Genomic DNA, 20,502 nt, shown 5'->3' with positions numbered 1-20,502 from the left:
GTTCGTGAAGACAGAGGCAAAAAAAGCATTGAGTACATTAGCTTTTTTCACATCCTCTGTCACTAGGTTGCCTCCCTCATTTAGTAAGGGGCCCACACTTTCCTTGGCTTTCTTCTTATTGCCAACATACCTGAAGAAACCCTTCTTGTTACTCTTAACATCCCTCGCTAGCTGCAACTCCAGGTGTGATTTAGCCTTCCTGATTCCATTCCTACATGCCTGAGCAATATTTATATACTTATCCCTGGTCATTTGTCCAATCTTCCACTTCTTGTAAACCTCTTTTTTGTGTTCAAGATCAGCAAGGATTTCACTGTTAAGACAAGCTGGTCGCCTGCCATATTTACTATTCTTTCTACATTGTAGAATTGTAGCTCTGCAGTTTCTCTTTGGAGTCTGTTTTTGAAGTTTTTGTGTTGAAGGATGGCTACTTTTAAATCTGTTACTGAGTGTTTAGAGAGACTGAAGTGTTCTCCTGCTGGCTTTTGTATGTTACCATTCCTGATGTCTGATTTATGTCCATTTATTCTTTTACATAGAGACTGTCCAGTTTGGCCAATGTACATGGCAGAGGGGCATTGCTGGCACATGATGGCGTATATCACATTAGTAGATGTGCAGGTGAATGAGCCCCTGATGGTGTGGCTCGTGTGGTTGGATCCTCTGATGGTGTCGCTAGAGTAGATATGGGGACAGAATAGGCAACGAGGTTTGCTACAGGGATTGGTTCCTGGGTTAGTGTTTCTGTTGTGTGGGGTGTAGTTGCTGGTGAATATTTGCTTCAGGTTGGGGGGCTGTCTGTAAGCGAGGACTGGCCTGTCTCCCAAGGCCTGTGAGAGTGATGGGTCGTCCTTCAGGATAGGTTGTAGATCATTGATGATGCGCTGGAGAGGGTTTAGCTGGGGGCTGTACGTGATGGCCAGTGGTGTTCTGTTATTTTCTTGGTTGGGCCTGTCCTGTTGTAGGTGACTTCTGGGTACCTGTCTCACTCTGTGGGCCGGGCTTTCTGGCTGGACTAATCAATTTTCCAACCAACAGTAAGCATGACCCTTAGATCAGGGGAGGGCAGATATTTCTTAGTCAGTCAGTCAGTCTGGAAACCCAGCTTAGTAGATCAGCTTGGTTCAGGGTGGGAAGGAGGAACTGAAATCCTTGCCAGCACTTTCAGAGTCAGCAGCAAAATTCAGATTTTCCCAGCTCATCTCATCTTGGTTTTTGTTCCTTCTATCCCAAAAATGTCCATAAAGTTCCCCACTGCCCAGATTAACCTCTCTCGTCACCCACTTCCCAACTTGTCTCGCCTAACTACTGGGTACGGCAGGGGAGCGTACGCACAGATAAAATGAACATCTGCAGCATACATATCCCACATCTGCAGCTAGGATCCAAACCCCACATTCTCCATCACGTGGTGGTACACCAGCCCTGTTCCTCTGAGTGGGACAACAGATTCTTGCTAAGAGTCCTGCACTTAGGAAGGAAGAATCCAATGCACCGCTACAGACTAGGGACCGAATGGCTCGGCAGCAGTTCTGCGGAAAAGGACCTAGGGGTTACAGTGGACGAGAAGCTGGATATGAGTCAACAGTGTGCCCTTGTTGCCAAGAAGGCCAATGGCATTTTGGGATGTATAAGTAGGGGCATTGCCAGCAGATCAAGGGGCGTGATCGTTCCCCTCTATTCGACACTGGTGAGGCCTCATCTGGAGTACCGTGTCCAGTTTTGGGCTCCACACTACAAGAAGGATGTGTAGAAATTGGAGAGAGTCCAGCGGAGGGCAACAAAAATGATTAGGGGATTGGAACACATGAGTTATGAGGAAAGGCTGAGGGAACTGGGGATGTTTAGTTTAGTTTATGTTTAGTTTTAGTTTTAGTTTTAGTTTATGTTTATGTTTAGTCTACGGAAGAGAAGAATGAGGGGGGATTTGATAGCTGCTTTCAACTACCTGAAAGAGGGTTCCAAAGAGGATAGCTCTAGACTGTTCTCAGTGGTAGCAGATGACAGAACAAGGAGTAATGGTCTCAAGTTGCAGTGGGGGAGATTTAGGTTGGATATTAGGAAAAACTTTTTCACTAGGAGGGTGGTGAAACACTGGAATCCGTTACCTAGGGAGGTGGTGGAATCTCCTTCCTTAGAAGTTTTTAAGGTCAGGCTTGACAAAGCCCTGGCTGGGATGATTTAATTGGGGATCGGTCCTGCTTTGAGCAGGGGGTTGGACTAGATACCTCCTGAGTCCCTTCCAACCCTGATATTCTATGATTCTATCATTCTAAGATTGCAGGCAGACCTTGAGCAAAACCCACGCCCTTGCCAACGACTAGCACAACACTGTCTGCCAGTGATGGGATTTAAACTCCGAGGGGAGGTTAGTGACAGTCAAGTGATGCCCAGGGCTCAGGCTGCATCAGGGTGAATTTCACCCTTTATCAACGTTTTGCCCTAACAAGCCCGCAGCATATTTTGTAAGAATCTGGGTTTGCCTCAGTGTCCTAGGGCAAAATTTCCCCTCCCAGAACTGTTGGGCAGTGCAGGGGCTGCATTTCTACTCCAGGACCCTGTTTCAAGAGTGGCTCAGACTGTGTGCTCCAGAGGAAGAGATGCTGCTCTGACATTTAACTGTGTAATACCGTTTCCCAGGGAGAAGTCTCTTCCTCAGCTCAGCTGGCATTAGGTTTCGGACCTCCTCATATCTTATGCTGTCATTTGTATCCTCAGATATTGTTCTTCTCCATATAAATGTGAGTGTGAAATGAAAGAAATAAAGCACTGGTTGCCAAACAGGAAATGGCTCGTGAAATTAACATGTCCTGAATGTTCTCTTCCCCTAGAGTTTTCTGGCTTTATCTCCGTTTGGTTCCTGAGCCAGAGATATTTTAGCAGATCTGAAGCTTATCCACTTTCTTGCACTGTGATGCATTTAGTCCATCACCACCTGATATGATCTTTCTCTCATTTCTCAGGTGATCGAGGCCAGAAAGGAGAGAAGGGAGACAGAGGTGGCGAAACAGGTAAGCAGCTGCTATCCTGAGCGGTAATCCCTGTTGAGCTTCTCCCAAGGAGGTTCTATAGGCCCTTCTGTTGGTCTATTGTAGATACTGCAATGGGTAGAGGGGGTGAGGAATTGCTTCTTTATTCTCCCCCAACATGTAAGTGACTAGTCTGTGCCCTGAAGAATTAGATGGGAGTCCCACTTGCATGTCTTTGTGTCCCTTGTAGCTGTAGATCTTCTAGTCATAACATGATTGACTCCTCCTTAACAATATTCTGCCACTCTGTCTGGAGCTGCCCTGTGTGTAACACTGACATTTATACGCGGCCTGTGTTTATCCCTCTCTGCTGGGCTTCTTCAGTGTTCTCCTTCAGTATCCCTCCAGCTTAGTGTCCACTCCAGCCCTGCCTCCTCCGCTCTGAGGAGACTGTGTCTACACCTGTGAAATGCTCCCCAGGCTTGGGTGTGGCTGAGACACAACTTCATGGTGCCAGGGCTCTTGGCTAGCCTGTGAAATCAAGCTGCGTGATCAGAGAGGTTTTAAGGCAAAGGTTATTCTTCAGAGCAGTTCTCTTGAACCTTCTGTGCGCTAAGGGCTTGCCTACGTAAACAATTAGGCTGTGGCAAGCTGGGGTGTGAATCTAGCCTGTAACTAGTGTTAACCGTTTGTCAGAGCACTTTGAAGCAGGATGAGCTCAGATCACATTAACGAATGGTTCACACGTGTCAGCAGGGCACACATGGACAGTTTAGTCCGCAGCAGGCTCGTGCTGGATTGAGTCACGCCCCAGCATGCTGCGGTCTAATGGTTCGTGTGGACAAGCCCTAAAACAACCTGGACCTGTGATTCTCCACTGACGCAGCTCCTCTGGTGGTACCAGGGGCGGAGTCTGCGGTGTAGCCCTTTGCCACTGTGGAGTCGAAGCCTCTTCGGGCTGTTAAGGAAGCTAAGTAGCCATGAGGTGAGAGGCAAAGATTTAGTTGGGGATCAGTCCTGCTTTGAGCAGGGGGTTGGACTAGGTGACCTCCTGAGGTCTCTTCCAACCCTGATCTTCTATGATTCTATGATTCTACTGCCACGGATCAGGAAGAAACTGAGACGGAGAGCAAAAAGTGGGAGCAAATGATCCATAGTCATCATGGCCAGAGGTTACCACAAGGTTCTGTACGAGGACCAGTGTTGTTCACTGGTAATCTGGGAAAAGGGGAGGATAAAGTGGCAAGATCTGCAGATGACACACAATGAACTGGGTTAGACTCATTGAGTCTACAAGACTATGAGGCCACGTCTACCCTACAACGACCCAGCTACAGCTGTGCCGCCATGGTGCCGGAGAGTGGATGCTTCCTACATCGACGGAAGGGGCTTTTCCATTGCTATGGGTAATCCATCTCTCCGAGAGGCGGTAGGTAGGACACCTCACTGGGTCTACACTGGGGACTGTCTCCCTAACTACACTGCACAAGCGTGACATTTTTCACAGTCCCGAGTGATGTAGCTAGGTTGATCTAGTTTTTACATGGAGACCAGGCTCCATGCCAGCTGAAATTCAGTACTGACAAATGCCACGGTAATGCACCTTGGAAGACCTAATTCGGAGTGCTGGTACGTACTGCTGAGTCTTCCAACATGGAGGAGAAGAATTCTGCATGCCTGGAGACTGAGGTGGGAGGTAGACATATTTATCACCATACACACTTGTGTACCGATGGTGCAGCAATTCCAGCATAGCCCTTATTCCACTGCCCAGCATCTCCTATTAAGATTATTGGAATATCCAAAGCAAAATCTTCCAGCGCTGTTAAACAAAACATGTCAGGACTGATTCTGCTGCAGCAAAGGCTCTTGGCAGTAGAGGGTTGGCTTCATCAAGGCTAATCAGGATCAGGACGTTGATACCTGCAGCTGAGTCTGGCTTTCTGCCTCCTGGTTCTTCCCTGGAAATAAACAGGGTCAGTGGATCAAGTTCAAATCTGTGAATTCATTTGGCCACGCACATTTATTTATTTTTACTGGCAAATTAAGCTTGTTGCCTCTAAACTGGCTGTACAGTGCTAGAGTTGTGACCTTGTTCCTTCCCGGGCACAACCCTTCCAGAGCAGCCTGTCTTCAGGCTCCGGCAGTAATGAACACCAGGCATCCCTTCCATGCACTAGTACTAGGGTGTTCTTTCACAAGGACAGCGTAGCATAGGGATGGGGCTTTGGGGCTGACCTAAGACTAACGCAATCAGGTGGTGACATGTCCTGGATGGGTCCCCTTTATAGTTTGGGCTGGGACTCTGGAACAACCACAGATCCCAGCTGAGCCATCCCAGGTTTTGCGTGAATATCCAGTGGGAGCTGGGACCAGATGTTATGGGGAGTGTTTAGCCACACGTACACAGCTCTCCAGCCCAGCTGGATGTACTGCATAAAGCTGCTAGGTCTTTGCCTTAGCTAGCTGTGATGTATTCAACATAGGCTGGGATGCAGCAGTGGCAGAAGCCAGTGGCCTGGTAGGCTACCAATTAGTAAGTTGTAATAGCATGTGGGAGGAGGCGGGGTTCTGTTTCTTTCCCCAGATCAGTAGCAGGTGGTGGGGCCAATCCAGGAGAGGCTGCATCCAGCCTTCTTTCACCCAGAGGGTTGCAGCCATAACCAGAGGGCCCTGAGGATGGAGGAAGCGATAGGGAAGGGGAGCTGGCGGGAGGGGCTTGACAGGCTCACAAAACCCAGCCCCTGAAAAACACCAGGATGCAGATACAGACTCTGGATTCTTCCACCTGTGGAACCTGCCTCCCATGACAGATGTGCTCCATCAGAGCCAGGAAACAGCCGAGAACTTTCCCAGGGGCTGGACCTAGACTGTGGAACTCACTGCCACAAGAGACAACTCGACCCACGAAATGTAAGACTCATCCCTTTGACGTAGTTTTCCCACTGTACATGCTTTGTGCAGACACACACGAACGACAGACGCCTCTGTCATCAACCAGAGTTCTTTTTCCTGCCGCTGGGAAGGGAAGCAGAGCGAGAAATTGTTCTATTTTTTTTTTAACTCCTCAGGAAGTGCTCAGACCTGGCATGAATGGGCCCTCTGAGTGGACAGAGTGTGAGCTGGGGCACTGGCAGGGAATAAAGCCTTCTCTGGAAGCATGAAATCACTACTTCCAGGAATGCATGATCCCTCCCCTGCAAGCTGGAGCAGGCTGAACTCTCAAATAGCCTCCTCATGCCTTTGAATGGCTTTTCCAAGAATCCCTGCCGTGCAGAGGCTGGCCTGGAGGAGGGACCAGCCAGAGAGTCCTCTTCTGGGAAATGAGAAATCCCAGAGAGTAACCAGTTCCCTGAAGCGGTTTTTATTCCGGGCGTGGGAGAGGGACAGGAGGGTAAGCCGTGACATTATCTATGGGGCAGAGATCCTGGAGGAGTAAACAGGGCCCAGGGAGTGACACGCTCTCATGCCCTGCGTATGCTTCTGCAGGGACGGGAGGAGTGAAAGGCTGGGAAATAGGGGCTGACTGGGGCCGCAGGACCGCCCGGAGGACAGAAGGCTCAACGGGCAGGAAGCAGTTAGTGCATCAAAAACAAAGGAGCCAGGCCATAGGCACTAACTCTGTGGGTGCTCTGAGGCTGAAGCACCCTCAGGAAAAACAAATAGGGGGTGCTCAGCACCCACCAGCCACAGCTGTTCAGCGGGGGCCGCCTATCGGCTGTTTGGAGGCTGGCAGGAGGCACTCGGGGGGAGCGCAGCAAGTAGCGAGCGGTGGGCGGGGGGAGGGGCAAAGCGGAGGCGGGAAGAGGTGGAGCGAGGGCAGGGCCTCAGGAGGGAGGGGCAGAGCAGGGGCGTGGCCTTGGCAGAAGGGGCGTGGCAGGGCGGGGCCTCGGGGAAGGGGCGGAGTTGGGGCGTGGCCTCGGGGCGGAGCGGGATTGGAGCACGCACCTGGAAAAATGTAAGTTGGCGCCTCTGAGCCAGGCAATGAAAGGAGGTTACAGGGCCGGGATAAAGCGGCCTCAGGATGTGGCCGAGCAATGGGGAGCAGAAAGCCTGAGGCATAGAGGGAAGGGGGTCAATGGCGAGGGGCGCCGCCAGGGAGGAGCAGGGCTGAACTGGCCAAAAATGACCAGGTGAGCCACACCTGGGAACCATCCGGGGCTCCAGGTGCGGCCTCTGGAGCTAATTAGTAATGGAGCAGCTGAGCTGGGAGGAGGCTGCTCGCACCAGTGGGAAGGAGGGAGCTGCTGAGAAGAAAAGGAGTTCTCCCTAGAGAAGCCCTACAGCGGCTGAGGCTGGGAGGAACCCCCAGGGTAGAGCAGGCCTCGGCGCGGGGGCAAGCCCTGGGTGAGCCCCAAGAGACCTGCCCGGCTTAGGGCTGCCAGGCATCCGGTTTTCCACCAGAACGCTGGTCGAAAAGGGACCCTGGTGGCTCCAGTGAGCACAGCTGACCGTGCCATTAAAATTCCAGTTGGCAGCGCAGCAGGGCTAAGGCAGGCTCCCCGGCTCTGCGCGGCTCTCGGAAGCAGCTGGCATGTCTGGCTCCTAGGTGCAGGGGCGGCCACAGGGGCTCTGTGCGCTGCCCCACCCCAAGCGGCAGCTCTGCAGATCCCATTGGCCAGGAAATGCAGCCAATGGGAGCTGAGGGGGCGGCACCTGTGGGCACGGGCAGCGCGCAGAGCCCCCTGGCCCCTCTGCCTAGGAGCCAGAGAGACATGCTGGTCGCTTCCAGGAACCGTGCGGAGCCAGCTACGCTGCCAGCCAGGAGCCATCTGAGGTAAGCGCCGCCCGCCCGGAGCCCACACCTCAACCCGCTCCCACACCCCAACTCCCTGCCCCAGCCCTGAGTCCCCTCCCGCACTCCGAGCCCCTCGGCCCCAGCCTGGAGCCCCCTCCTGCACCTCCAACCCCTCATCCCTGGCCCAATCTGGAGCCCGCACCCCCTGCGGGAGCCCTCACCCTTTCCCGCATCCCAACCCCCTGTCCCAGCCTGAAGAAAGCGAGTGAGGGTGCGGGAGAGTGAGCGACGAAGGGAGGGGGGATGGAGTGAGTGGGGGCGGGTCCTCAGGGAAGGGGCAGGGACCATGGCAGCAAGAGTGCAGTTAGAAAGTTGCCAACCCTAGCCAGGCTCCCTGGGGAAGAGAGACAGTGAGGGGAGCTCAGAGAAGGGAGCTGGCCTAGGTCTCTGGACCACAGCATCCTATAGCTATGACTGACAGTGGTCCTAGCGATCCCTGATTGGCTCCTGGATCCTATGTAAAACCATGGGGTGGGCATATCAGGAAGTGTCCAGGCAAGAATGTGGATCTCCAGCTCTTTTTTCCCCGTGCTCCCAGCTCTGGCTCCTGATTGATCCCTGGAATGCCATCATGGACCCTGGTACCTGGTATTGACCCTCAGCCGAATGCCTGACTCTGCCTCTGGGTCAGACTTTTGGCCTAACTCCTGACTTTGACACTGGCTCCGACCACTGGCTCAGTTTGGCTATCCCAAGCTCCTGGCACTAGTCCTGCCTATCTTTGCCCAGGGTCCTGACACCTTGAGCCTCCCATCCAAGTGCTAGCCTGGCTCAAACCTGCTCAGCGCTAACCAGAGCGCTGACCAACACAAAATCCTAGCAACTTAGGGCTGGAAGGGACCTTGAGAGGTCATCTAGCCCAGGTCCCCATGCTGAGGCAGGGCTAAGTAAACCTAGACCATCCCTAGCAAGTATTCGTCTGACCTGTTCTTACAAGCCTCCCAGGGAGATCCCATAACCTCCCTTGGTAACCTGTTCCAGAGCTTAACACCCCTTCTCATAAGAAAGTTTTCCCTAATATCTAGCTTAAAGCTTTCATACTGCAAACTAAGGCAATTAAGGAGCAGGCTGACCCAGAGGCGGATTTGAGTACGGGCTTCTTTATTGCGATACTTGTTCCCCTCGACTCAATTGTCGAGGAAGCACTGGATTAGTTACAGCACACTAGCTTTATCTAAGTTAGTATTTAAATTCCTACATTTACTGAAGTGAGCTGTAACTCACGAAAGCTTATGCTCAAATAAATTGGTTAGTCTCTAAGGTGCCACAAGTACTCCTTTTCTTTTTGCGAATACAGACTAACACAGCTGTTACTCTGAAACCTACATTTACTACAACACCCCAAAACCCCTTACGAAGTTAGAGAAACACCCATACGATTAGTAGACCCACCACTATCTATTGTTCACAGCAGTACGCATGTTATACAGGCATTGTTACCTTGAAAATACATTTCTTTGCAGTCATTTGTTGCTACAAATTCCCTGAATCCGCGGTTCTCAGGGGAGGGAGGAAGGGCTGTGACCCAGGGCTCGCTTGTGTAGCTGGGAAAGAAGGGAGGGGGAGATAACACCTCTTTACACAAAGGGGTTGGTTGTTGTTTTTTAGACAACTACTTATGCAGCTGCAAGGCTTATCAATTCTCAACAACAGGGAAGGGAAAAATATGGCAACTTATTTATTAAACAAAGCAATGCTGTCTGTCTGTGCCTTTCTTCCCTAATGCCATGTCAGCCTACCAGCAGCTCCCCAGGTCTTCACTTAACCCTAACATCTCCCAACACTCTCGTCCTGTCCTTGATGGACATGGAGTGCAAACAATCACCGCTCTTTCGGTAACCACCTTTTTATGTATTTAATGACTGTTATCATGTCTCCACCATCTGAGCTGGCTTTTCTCAAGACTAAACAGGCCCAGTGGTTTTAACCTTTCCTCAGAGGTCAGGTTTTCTAAACCTTTGATCGTTTTTGTTCTTCTCCTCTGGACTCTCGTCCACATCTTAAAGTGCGGTGCCCAGAACTGGACACGGAGCTCCGGCGGAGGCCTCACCAGTGCCTAGCAGGGCGGGACGGTCGCCTCCCGTGTCTTACGTCCAACGCACCGGTTAATGTGCAGCATTTGAGAGCACTGCAGTCAGAGGCAATCGAAGCTGCTGTGGGAAGGGCTGACACCCAAAAACCCTCTCTGTCGCCAGAGGCTCACCCTGTTATCATGTGTCCCTTCCTCACATGCGAGCGGCGCTGCAGCCTCCATATCAAAGAGCAAACTCCGACCTGCGTACGATAACGACGGTGGCTTTGAGACATTCTGCAGCAGAAAGCCTTCCTCTAGTGGGAGTGAACTCTTCTGTTCCAGGGCATCAATTCTGTTCCACTTCCTTACCAAGCAGATGGTCCCAATTATCCAGAAGGCGATGATATCTTGGTGCATCTGTAGAGAATCAGGCCCTTGTTTTCTTAGCCACTCGGGTTTATTTCGCATTTCCTTTCTTGTTTTTCTTTCTGGGATGGGAGGGGAGCGGGGGTTGGAAGCAATTGACGCAGTAAAAACAAATATGCGAAAGGAATGGAAATCTCAGGGGTTTATTGGGTATGGTGCAGAAGGAACAAATAATCCCCCATGCGCTGGGAAGTTGTTCCAAAAGACACAAGGCCAGACCATTTTGCAGGCAGTAGAATCATAGAATATCAGGGTTGGAAGGGACCTCAGGAGGTCATCTAGTCCAACCCCCTGCTCAAAGCAGGACTGACCCCAACTAAATTATCCCAGCCAGGGCTTTGTCAAGCTTGACCTTAAAAACCTCTAAGGAAGGAGATTCCACCACCTCCTTAGGGAACCCATTCCAGTGCTTCACCACCCTCCTAGTGAAAAAGCTTTTCCTAATATCCAACCTAAACCTCCCCCACTGCAACTTGAGACCATTACTCCTCGTTCTGTCATCTGCCACCCCTGAGACCCGCCGAGCTCCATCCTCTTTGGAACCCCCCTTCAGGTAGTTGAAGGCTGCTATCAAATCCCCCCTCACTCTTCTCTTCTGCAGATGAAATAAGCCCAGTTCCCTCAGCCTCTCCTCATAAGTCATGTGCTCCAGTCCCCTAGTCATTTTTGTTGCCCTCCACTGGACTATTTCCAGTTTTTCCACATCCTTCTTGTAGTGTGGGGCCCAAAACTGGACACAATACTCCAGATGAGGCCTCACCAATGTCAAATAGAAGGGGAATTATCACGTCCTTCGATCTGCTGGCAATGCCCCTACTTATACATCCCAAAATGCCATTGGCCTTCTTGGCAATTGCAGTATGGGCTTCTATACCCATACTAGCTTCAATCAAGCGTGCGTGACTAAAAATAAACCCAGCGCAGACTGGCCCTGAAAGTACACCCCCAGCGGCCCGGGTGTGCGTGTACAGCCCACACCAAGCCCGTGTTGCTGCATCTTCACTGCTATGTTAAGTCTTGAGAAAAGAAGACTGAAGGAGGAGGACCTGGTAGTCTTCAAATTAGATCAAGTCTGTCACAAAGAAGACAGAGATCGATTGTTCTGCACATCCACTGACGGTAGGACAAGAAATAAATGGCTTAGTCAGCAGGAAGGGAGAGTTAGGTTCAATATTGGGAAACACTTTCTAACTCTCAGGGGAGTTAAGCTCTGGAACAGGCTTCCAAGGGAGGTTGTCACTGGAGGGTTTTAAGAACAGGGTTGGTCTAGGTTTACTTGGTCCTGACTCGGCACAGGGGGCTGGACTCGATGACTCCTTGAGGCTCCTTCAAGTGTCCTTTAAGCTCCTTTAAGTGTCTCTGCATCGTACTGTTTTGCTAATTGCCTAACCCGAACATGTGACAACATGGTCATCTGGCTGTCCGTTAGTTACAACAACTGGCCGTGGTTGATTTGGAATTTTTGAGTCGTCTTCTTGTTCTGAATCTGCTATCGGAAGAGTTTGCTCTGTTGATTGTTCTTTCTGTGGAAAAAACTGTAGATGTTGAGGGTTTCTACTGAACTCTCCATTGTTGGTCTCAGTTACACATGATCGGGTGCTGAATTCTTTCTCTTTATGACAGCTGGAATTGTCCGTCCTTTTTCTCCAACCAGTTTGGCATGAACACGGTCACCAAGTTCTAGACCTGGCAGTTCTTTGAGTGACATAGGTAGTAAAAGTGTGCGTTAGCTCTTGTAGCCTTTTTATCCAATTTGGCAACTCTTTTCATGTCTGCCCACTTGGAGAGAGAATCTTTTCCAAAAGTTGGAACAGTAATTTTGAGTTGTCTTCCCATCAGGAATTGTGCTGGACTATATCCAGTAGCCACTATTGGTGTGGATCTGTGACTCAGAAGAACGGGAATGGATCTTCCCGCTGTAGGATTTTCTTGGCTGTCTGTACAGCTCAGTCTCTCTGTTTGCTTGTAGGTAATGTGGGCTGCTAGTAATCAAAATCATATTTCATTCAGAATGACTTAAATTCTGCTGCAGTGACTTCTGGTCCATTGTCCATCACTAATTGTCCTGGAATACTGAAGTGAACAGAAGTGCACTTCAGTTTCCCAGTAACACTGTGATACATTACATCGTTCAAGTACATTATTTCTGTATACCTGGAAAAATAGTCCACTACAACCAGGTAATGATGTCCTCTGAATTCGCATAAATCTGCAACTCCTCTTTTTCAAGGTCTCTCTGGTAAGGGTGTTTGTACGCTGTACAGTGCAGCATTGTCTCTGAAGTTGATTTGTACTCCACCTCCTCTCAAAAGTCCAAGATCATCAAATACTCCATTGAGTTCTTCTGCCTTTCTCACTAGGCCCATCCTGGCTGCCATGCTGTGGCTGAGCAGGCTGTTGATCTGCGTTCTTTGATCACAGGGTCCTTTAACCCTGAATGCAAAGCTTTTGTCTTTGTAAGTTGTTTCTGTGATGACCTGGCCCTTGCAGTTCAGAATCCCTGCAGGGCTAGTCAGAGCTGTGTCAGGTGACTCCAGCTCTGGGAGGGGTTGAAGGTGATTATAAGCCTATTCTCAGGTAACTGTGATGTCAGCTCCTGAATCAATTTTAAAGTCAGTAGTCTTGCCATGACTATTCAGTTTCACTCTCCAGGCAGGATCTTCTATGTCATCACAGGTGATAGATCCCAGAAACAATGGCTCTAGTCTTGAGTGTCTGTAAAAGGATCAACTCCCTGACTGCTTTGGTGCAGCAAACAGCTGCAGAATGTCCATATTTCATGCATGTATCACACCATGCGCCTCTGGCTGGACATGCATCATTGATTGGAATATGACTTTTTCCATTCCTTCGGCATAAAGCTGGAATTTGTCCCTCTCAGCCTGGGAGTTCTCTCTCCTTGCCTCAGGAGTTTTACAATAAGGACTTTTAACACTCAAGTATCTGTTTCTAGCTTCTAAGCTAGTTCCAAGTTTTTCAAGTTGCTCCTGGCTGTTGTTTGACTAATTGATTCTGACTGCTTTGCTGTCTGTATAGCTCTGGCTAGGATTAAATCTCTCTTCACTTATAGCTGCTGTGAAAAGTTTCTATCTGCTAACCCAATAGCCAGCCTGTCTCTGATATTTTCATGTTTTGCATTCCCAAAATCAGTTTTCAGTCAATGTATGCAGAGCTCTTATAAAACATTCAACATTTCCCTCCCTGGTTCTTGGATTCTCTAGTGAAAACATACTCTTCCATAAATCCATTTCTCTGAGTATGCACCAAACCTAGCCAGAAACCTTTCATGGTCGCTTTGTGACTGTCTTCAGTAAAGGGATTTAAAGTAGGGCTGTTGATTAATCGCAGTTAACTCACATGATTAACTCAAAAAATTAATTGCACTGTTAAACAATAGAATACCAATTGAAATGTATTCAATATTTTGGAGTGTTTTTCTACATTTTCAAGTATATTGATTTCAGTCACAACCCAGAATGCAAAGTGTAAAGTTCTCACAGGCGTTCGCATGGCACTTTTGAGGCTGGTGTTGCAAGATATTTACATGCCAGATATGCTAAAGATTAATATGCCTCTTCATGCTTCAGCCATCATTCCAGAGGACATGCTGATGACATGCTGATGAGCATGCTTCCGTGCTGATGACGCTTGTTAAAAAAATAATGCATTAATTAAATTTGTGACTGAACTCCTTAGGGGAGAATTGTATGTCTCCTGCTCTGTTTTACCCGCATTCTGCCATATATTCCATGTTATAGCAGTCTTGGATGATGACCCAGCACACGTTGTTCATTTTAAGAACACTTTGACTGCAAATTTGACAAAATGCAAAGAAGATACCAATGTGAAATTTCTAAAGATAGCTAAAGCCCTCGACTCAAAATTTAAGAATCTGAAGTGCCTTCCAAAATCTTAGAGGGACGAGGTGTGGAACATGCTTTCAGAAGTTTTAAAAGAGCAACACTCTGATGAAGAAACTACAGAACCCAAACCACCAAAAAAGAAAATCAACCTTCTGCTGGTGGCATCTGACTCAGATAATGAAAATGAACATGTGTCGGTCTGCACTGCTTTGGATCATTCTCGAGCAGAACCCGGCATCAGCATGGATGCACGTCCTCTGGAATGGTGGTTGAAGCACGGAGGGGCATATGAATCTATAGTGCATCTGGCATGTAAATATCTTCTGACGCCGGCTACAACAGTGCCCTGCGAACGCCTGTTCTCACTTTCAGGTGACATTGTAAACAAGAAGCAGGCAGCAGCATCTTCTGAAAATGTAAACAAACTTTTTTGTCTGAGCGATTGGCTGAACAAGAAGTAGCACTGATTGGACTTTTAAGCTCTAAAGTTTTATATTGTTTTATTTTTGAATACAGTTTTTTTGTACATAATTCTACATTTTAAGTTCAACTTTCATGATAAAGAGATTGCTCTGCAGTACTTGTATTAAGTAAATTGAAAAATACTATTTTTTTTATTTTTTACGGTGCAAATATTTATAATAAAAAATGAATATAAAGTGAGCACTGTACACTTTGTATTCCGTGTTGTAACTGAAACCAATATAATTGAAAATGTAAAAAACATCCAAAAATGTTTAAATAAATGGTATTCTATTATTGTTTAACCGTGCAATTAATCGCGATTAATTTTTTTAATCACTTGACAGCCCTAATTGAAAGATATGCTATGGGGAAGCGAGCAGAGCATAAATTAGAGAAGATACCCTTGTCTCTCCAGTTTCTGTGTGGAGCTCGTTTGCAATGTGAAATCTTGCGAAATCTTGTTTCCAGTCTGTCCCTTGGGAAGGTCTGTCAAAGCTGAAATTCTCTGGGGCATTGAAGAGCGACATGTTGATGAGATTGTGCAGCCTGTGTTGCTGTATTCCTTCTGCTTCTGTTCTTAGTTTATGCCTGACTCCATGTCATGCTCCTGTCCCAGATAAGGATTGGCTACAGAGCTTGCTTATACACACCAGATGTGTTCATCATCAGATTCTTTAATGCTCTGCCTGGTACGGCTGAAGTTAGTTTAAGTAAGGTCATTCATACACAGCGCCTCCTCGTGGCTGGGCTGTATAATACAGTTTAGCAATCTGTTACAGCTTAGTGGGTAGGGGTCACATGGGCGTACGACTTTGGAGTCTGTACATTCGTGACACGTCGCTTCCAGTCTCAGCCTGAGACTTGGAGGTTTAGGCCAAAGGGGAGCGTTCAGAAGGTTCATATCTTGGGTTTCTCTGGCACAGTCCAGCTGCTGCTAGTTTAGAGGGGTCAGCCCATTTGGATCAGGGAGTTGGGAATTTGGATTTGTTGGCTGGCAGGGTACATCAGTGTTGAATGTGATACCAAATTTGGACTGGATTGAGCTGATTACCTGGAAGCTTTAAGCTGTGACCACAATAACAACAAAATGTTGGATACAGAAGAGTCACTTCACCCAGTACCTAAATGCCACCACCTCTGGGGTGGAACGCAGCAGCTGTTTAGCTATGCACAGCAATTTAGGGCAGGAAGTGATGAAGAATCCCATACCCAATTGCAAAAGACCATTCAGCAGCACACCTTTGGGATGATTTGCATAATTCACTTGTGGCTTCTCCACTCATGAGCAATCAGAGAAATGTCGGGCTGAAAGGGACCTCGAGAGGTCATCGAGGCCAGCTCCCTGTGCTGAGGCAGGACCAAGTAAACCTAGACCATCCCTGACAGGTGTTTGTCCTGCCTGTTCTTAAAAACCTCCAATGACGGGGTTTCCACAACCTCTCTTGGAAGGCTAGTCCAGAACTTAACTCCCCTCTGAGTTAGAGCATTTTCCCTAATATCTAAATCTCCCTGGCTGCAGATTAAGCCCATTCCTTCTTGCCCTACCTTCCGTGGCCGTGGAGAACAACTGATCCCCATCTTCTTTACAACAGCCCTTCACATATGTGCAGACGGTTCTCAGGTCCCCCTGACTCGCCTTTTCTCAAGACTAAACAAGCCCAGCATTTTTTTAACCTCTCCTCACAGGTCAGGTTTTCTAAACCTTTGCTCATTTTTGTTGCTCTCCTCTGGCCTCTCTCCAATTTGTCCACTTCTTTCCCAAAGTCCGGCACCCAGAACTGGACACAGTGCTCCAGCTGAGGCCTCCCCAGTGCTGAGTAGAGTGGGATAATTACCTCCCGTGTCTTACATACACCACTTCTGTTCATACACCCCAGTATATTAGCCTCATTTTTTTCAGCTGCATCACACTGACTTATATTCAATTTCTGATCCACTATATTCCCTGATCCTCTTCAGGAGTTTTACCACCTAGCCAGTTATTCCCCATTTTGTGATTGTGCATTTGGTTATTTTTTCCTTCCTAGGTGAAGTACTTAGGCGCTGATCTAAACTGAATTTCATCTTGTTGAATTCAGACCAACTGTCCAGTTAATGTTGCCATCCCGCACTCAGACCAGTGAAATATCTGTGCCACACAACAACATTATTATGTACCCTTTATATTGAGAGAGAGCAACTAGTGTAATTTGAGCATTTCTAAATGGTCAGATCCAAGGGTGCTGGAACGGGGTGGGGGGGGTCAGGGGCCATGGCCCTATCACTTTTTACATGCCTTAAGGGTGAGCGATGGGAGAAAGGGGCAGAGAGGAGCAAGCGGGGGCAGAGCCTCGGAGGAAGGTGCTAAGCGAGGGCAGGTCCATGGTTCAGACATCAGTGGCCGCTCCACTTCTAGGGAGCTTCCGGTGCTCCTGGTCAGATCCCAACCCCTCTGAGCCTGTCAGAAATTGGAGACTGTGTCCTTCTATATCTCCAGCAAGGTGGGATGCTTGCAATGGAATCAAAAGCCATATTGAAACTTCCCTGTTTCCAGGCATTGTTACATACCTGAAACTCAGCCCAGGTGTAGCAAAAGGTTCTCAGAGATTCTTAATTTGAGTGAATTTGAGCCCAGTTTCCAGTGGACCCTAGAGTCAGTCAATGGTCTCATGTCAAAACCAGGGGGAGATCACGGTTTTAGTGCAAAACCAGGTGGAACATGGCTCTGTCCAGAGGTGACATGTGGGGGGATACGCGGCGGGTCACGTGCCCCGCCTCCACCCAGATTTGCTGCTTGGCTTGTACTGAGCATGCTCCCATGGACTGAGCATGCTCCGTAACATCTGCTGAAGCATCTGCCCTCCCCCTGCGCCCTCCCCACTGTTGTCAGGTATGGGTCATCCCTGGCTCTGTCAAATGTATTTTCTTGGTTCTTGTGGGGTCAACTCAAAGTGACATGGGAAAGGGTACAAACCCAGGAGCGCAAAACCACCACCAGCTTTGGCACAAGCCCCAGCCAACCCAGCACTGCTGAATCTTATGCATCTCTCCTGCCTGCTCTCAGATTCACCACCTGACCTGGACATAATGCAAAGGCAGCAATCCCTGGACCGGTTCCCCTCTTCTGCCTGCTCACAATGGTGCTTTACAGGAAAACATGTCTTAAGCCACACCCCAAGGGACCCGCAAAAAGGTGGAGACTTAGTCCAGGTGGATCTTAACGAGGTGTCAAAAAAAATTGGGGTTGGAACCTTTGGGGCTACTTTCAAATGGTCGCTTACGGCGGGGGCCACTTGTTTGGTGCTGGGAGACCCTTCACTGCCTACCTCAGTGATACTCCGACTGAGGCTCGGGAGCTGCAAGTGGCTCTTTAATGTGTCTCCTGTGGCTCTTTGCAGCACAAGATATTAAAACACGGTGTGACTGAATTATTAACCAGTCTACGTTATTAACCAATCGGGATGTTTTTACTATGATAGTGACCAATTGTAGTTGATAAAATAATAATACTTAGTCATTTTGCTGTGAGACTACTATATCTGCAAAACCTAAATATTTCCTTGTCCTGCGACATGACTATATCGCACTATAGTAAATGAAACAATGAATTAATACAACTGCGGCTCTTTTGGGGAATGCTGATCACTAATTTGTCTCCTGAACCACTGAGGCTTGAGTCTCACTGGCCTATGACAGGTTTCAGAGCAGCAGCCGTGTTAGTCTGTAGTCGCAAAAGGAACAGGAGGACTTGTGGCACCTTAGAGACGAACCAATTTATTTGAGCATCTCCAACCCCTCCTCCTCTGGCCTATGACGTCTACATTCGTGGAAATGTGGCCATTTAACACAACACCCTTGCATGGGTCACCGGCACTCGGGACGCACTAGGGATTCCACTGAGGATCTCTGGATCGAAAATCATGAGTCTGTAATACCAGAGCTAAATGAGCCAGCTGTGTTAGTGCAAAGCCATTGGCAGGTTCAATACCCGCTGTGGGGCCCGGCCACATGAGGGAGACAGTGGGTGAGTGAGGGTTGTGTAGCCGTGCAAATTAGGGCGGGCTTGGAACTGGTTTCCTTTGAAAAAAATTGACGACAGCTAAATACTCCGCACTGCTCTCATCTCATTTTTTCTATATTTTTCCCCCGGTTTTCCACTGGAAACTGGGAAACTGAAAAAAAAGGAGTTTTGGGAATTTGAACATTTTTGCATATTTATCAGGGGTTTCTTGCGACCAGAACACTAAAAGAAGTAGGCCAGTTGGGCACAATGGTCCAATCTTTACTGAAAACTTGGAATCTGAAAATGGTTTTGGCGGGAAAAATGACTTTTTTTTTTTAAATCCCTTTTTCAGTAAACCCCGCCCCCCCCAGAGCTGTCAGAATTTCCAGTAGAAATGTCCATTTTGACAAAGCTGGCTTTACGCTGAAAAAAGGAAGGTTTCAAATGAAAAAAACTAACCAGCTGTGATTTAAAAGCAAAAAAACCTCCCTTTCCTTCTTTCCGGGACCCACTAATTGCAACCTCAGAATCGAATGTGGATGAGACAGTCACAGAGCGAATCCAGCCGTCCAGAGCCTCTCTTCTGTCATCCAGATCCAATTCATATCTAATCCCAGATAATGGGATTCGGGGAGTGTTTATTTCAACTTATTTTAGCGCTGCAGGAGGCTTTGCTTAAGGTTGTCTCCTCTTTGGCCTGATTTCTCCGCTGTGTGTGTTCCTCAGTCTTTCCCCGGCCAAATAAGCTGCAGTGGCCCCAGGCTTCTCCCCTCCCGAAAGAGAAGGAAGGTCATATCCAATGGGAGTGGGAGAGGAAAGGAGTCAGAGAGAGGGAGTGGAGGCAGGGAGAGGGGGGAAAAGAAAAGGGAAAAGACCCCATTAAAGTGGTTGGAAGTTCTGTCTTTGACTTCAGTGGAACCGGCGTTCCACTCTTGATTGATTACACAGAGCCAGACAGATGCACCGCGGAGGTCAAGGCCATTGAGTTGAGTGGGAGAAGGATCAAGTTGATAGGAGCAGGCTTTGGTCCCCCAGCGGAGGCTGTGCCAGACAGTGTACTTGGTACTATGAGTGCTGTAAGCTGCAGGGGGCTGGAAGGACCGGGGTGCTCTGGTCTGGGGCGGGTAAGAACAGGGGGGAGGTTGAGAGGGGTGCTTGGAAGAGCTCCTGGCACTCTCTGTAGGGAGGGATGGCCCCAAAGGAGACAGTCACCATCTGCTCTGCGTGTCTCTCTTCCCGACAGCCGCCGTCGAGGAGGAGCTGATCCGGCTGGTGAACGGCTCCGTCCCCCACGAGGGGCGGGTGGAGGTGTTCCACGACCGGCACTGGGGGACGGTGTGCGACGACAGCTGGGACAAAAAGGACGGCGACGTGGCCTGCAGGATGCTGGGTTTCCGAGGCGCCGAGGAGGTGTACAGGATGGCTAAGTTCGGGCAAGGTAAGATAGCGAACTGTCCGCCGCCCAGCGTGGGGGCCTCCTCCCCTCAGCTAGAGGCCAGGGGCAGCACTGGACATGGCTACCAGGCCCTGCCAGCGTGCCTCACCCTGACCGGCAGCCGCCACCACTAAGGGGAGTTTCATCTCCACGGTCCATGCAGCTCTTGGCTTCTCTACCGAGGCTGCCAGTGACAGCGATAGCTATGAGCTGTCCAGGACTGTCCTTCGCTCACCGCGCAGAGGCCATGAAACGGCCCAATTTTCAGTCACTCCAGATTCCCAGTGGCAGCCTGAAGGCTCCTCCTGCCCCCATCTCCTGAGCCGTTCAGTCCTGAGGCTACTTTGCTTTGCTATCCCCAAGCTGGGAGGCCATGTGCCATCCAAGAGCTTCCAGTCACAGGAGGAAATCCACGGAGAAAATAAACCAAACCTGTCTCCAAATAAAGCCTGCCGAGCATCGGCGGGTCCCGTGCCAGAGGGACAGGGGATACTCTGGTGGTTTGAACTGTTGTCATTTTGGGTTGGCTCCCACTCCTTCCTCACCCCAG

At 49.1% G+C, this 20,502-nt stretch overlaps 1 protein-coding gene across 1 annotated transcript in view; it reads left to right on the top strand.

Annotated features, from left to right (window-relative positions):
* Nucleotides 1–20,502, top strand: part of SCARA5 (scavenger receptor class A member 5) — a 136,300-nt gene that overhangs the window by 107,303 nt on the left and 8,495 nt on the right. The window contains exons 7-8 of the mRNA XM_077811450.1: nt 2,964–3,011; nt 19,761–19,955. Coding sequence (XP_077667576.1) covers nt 2,964–3,011; nt 19,761–19,955 — 243 coding nt within the window. The remainder of the gene's footprint in view (nt 1–2,963; nt 3,012–19,760; nt 19,956–20,502) is intronic.

Source organism: Eretmochelys imbricata, chromosome 3 (assembly GCF_965152235.1).
Source record: "Eretmochelys imbricata isolate rEreImb1 chromosome 3, rEreImb1.hap1, whole genome shotgun sequence".
In the NCBI taxonomy this organism is placed as follows: Eukaryota; Metazoa; Chordata; order Testudines; family Cheloniidae; genus Eretmochelys; species Eretmochelys imbricata.
Note: the sequence above shows the minus strand (reverse complement) of the source record. Positions and strands in the feature narration are given on the sequence as shown.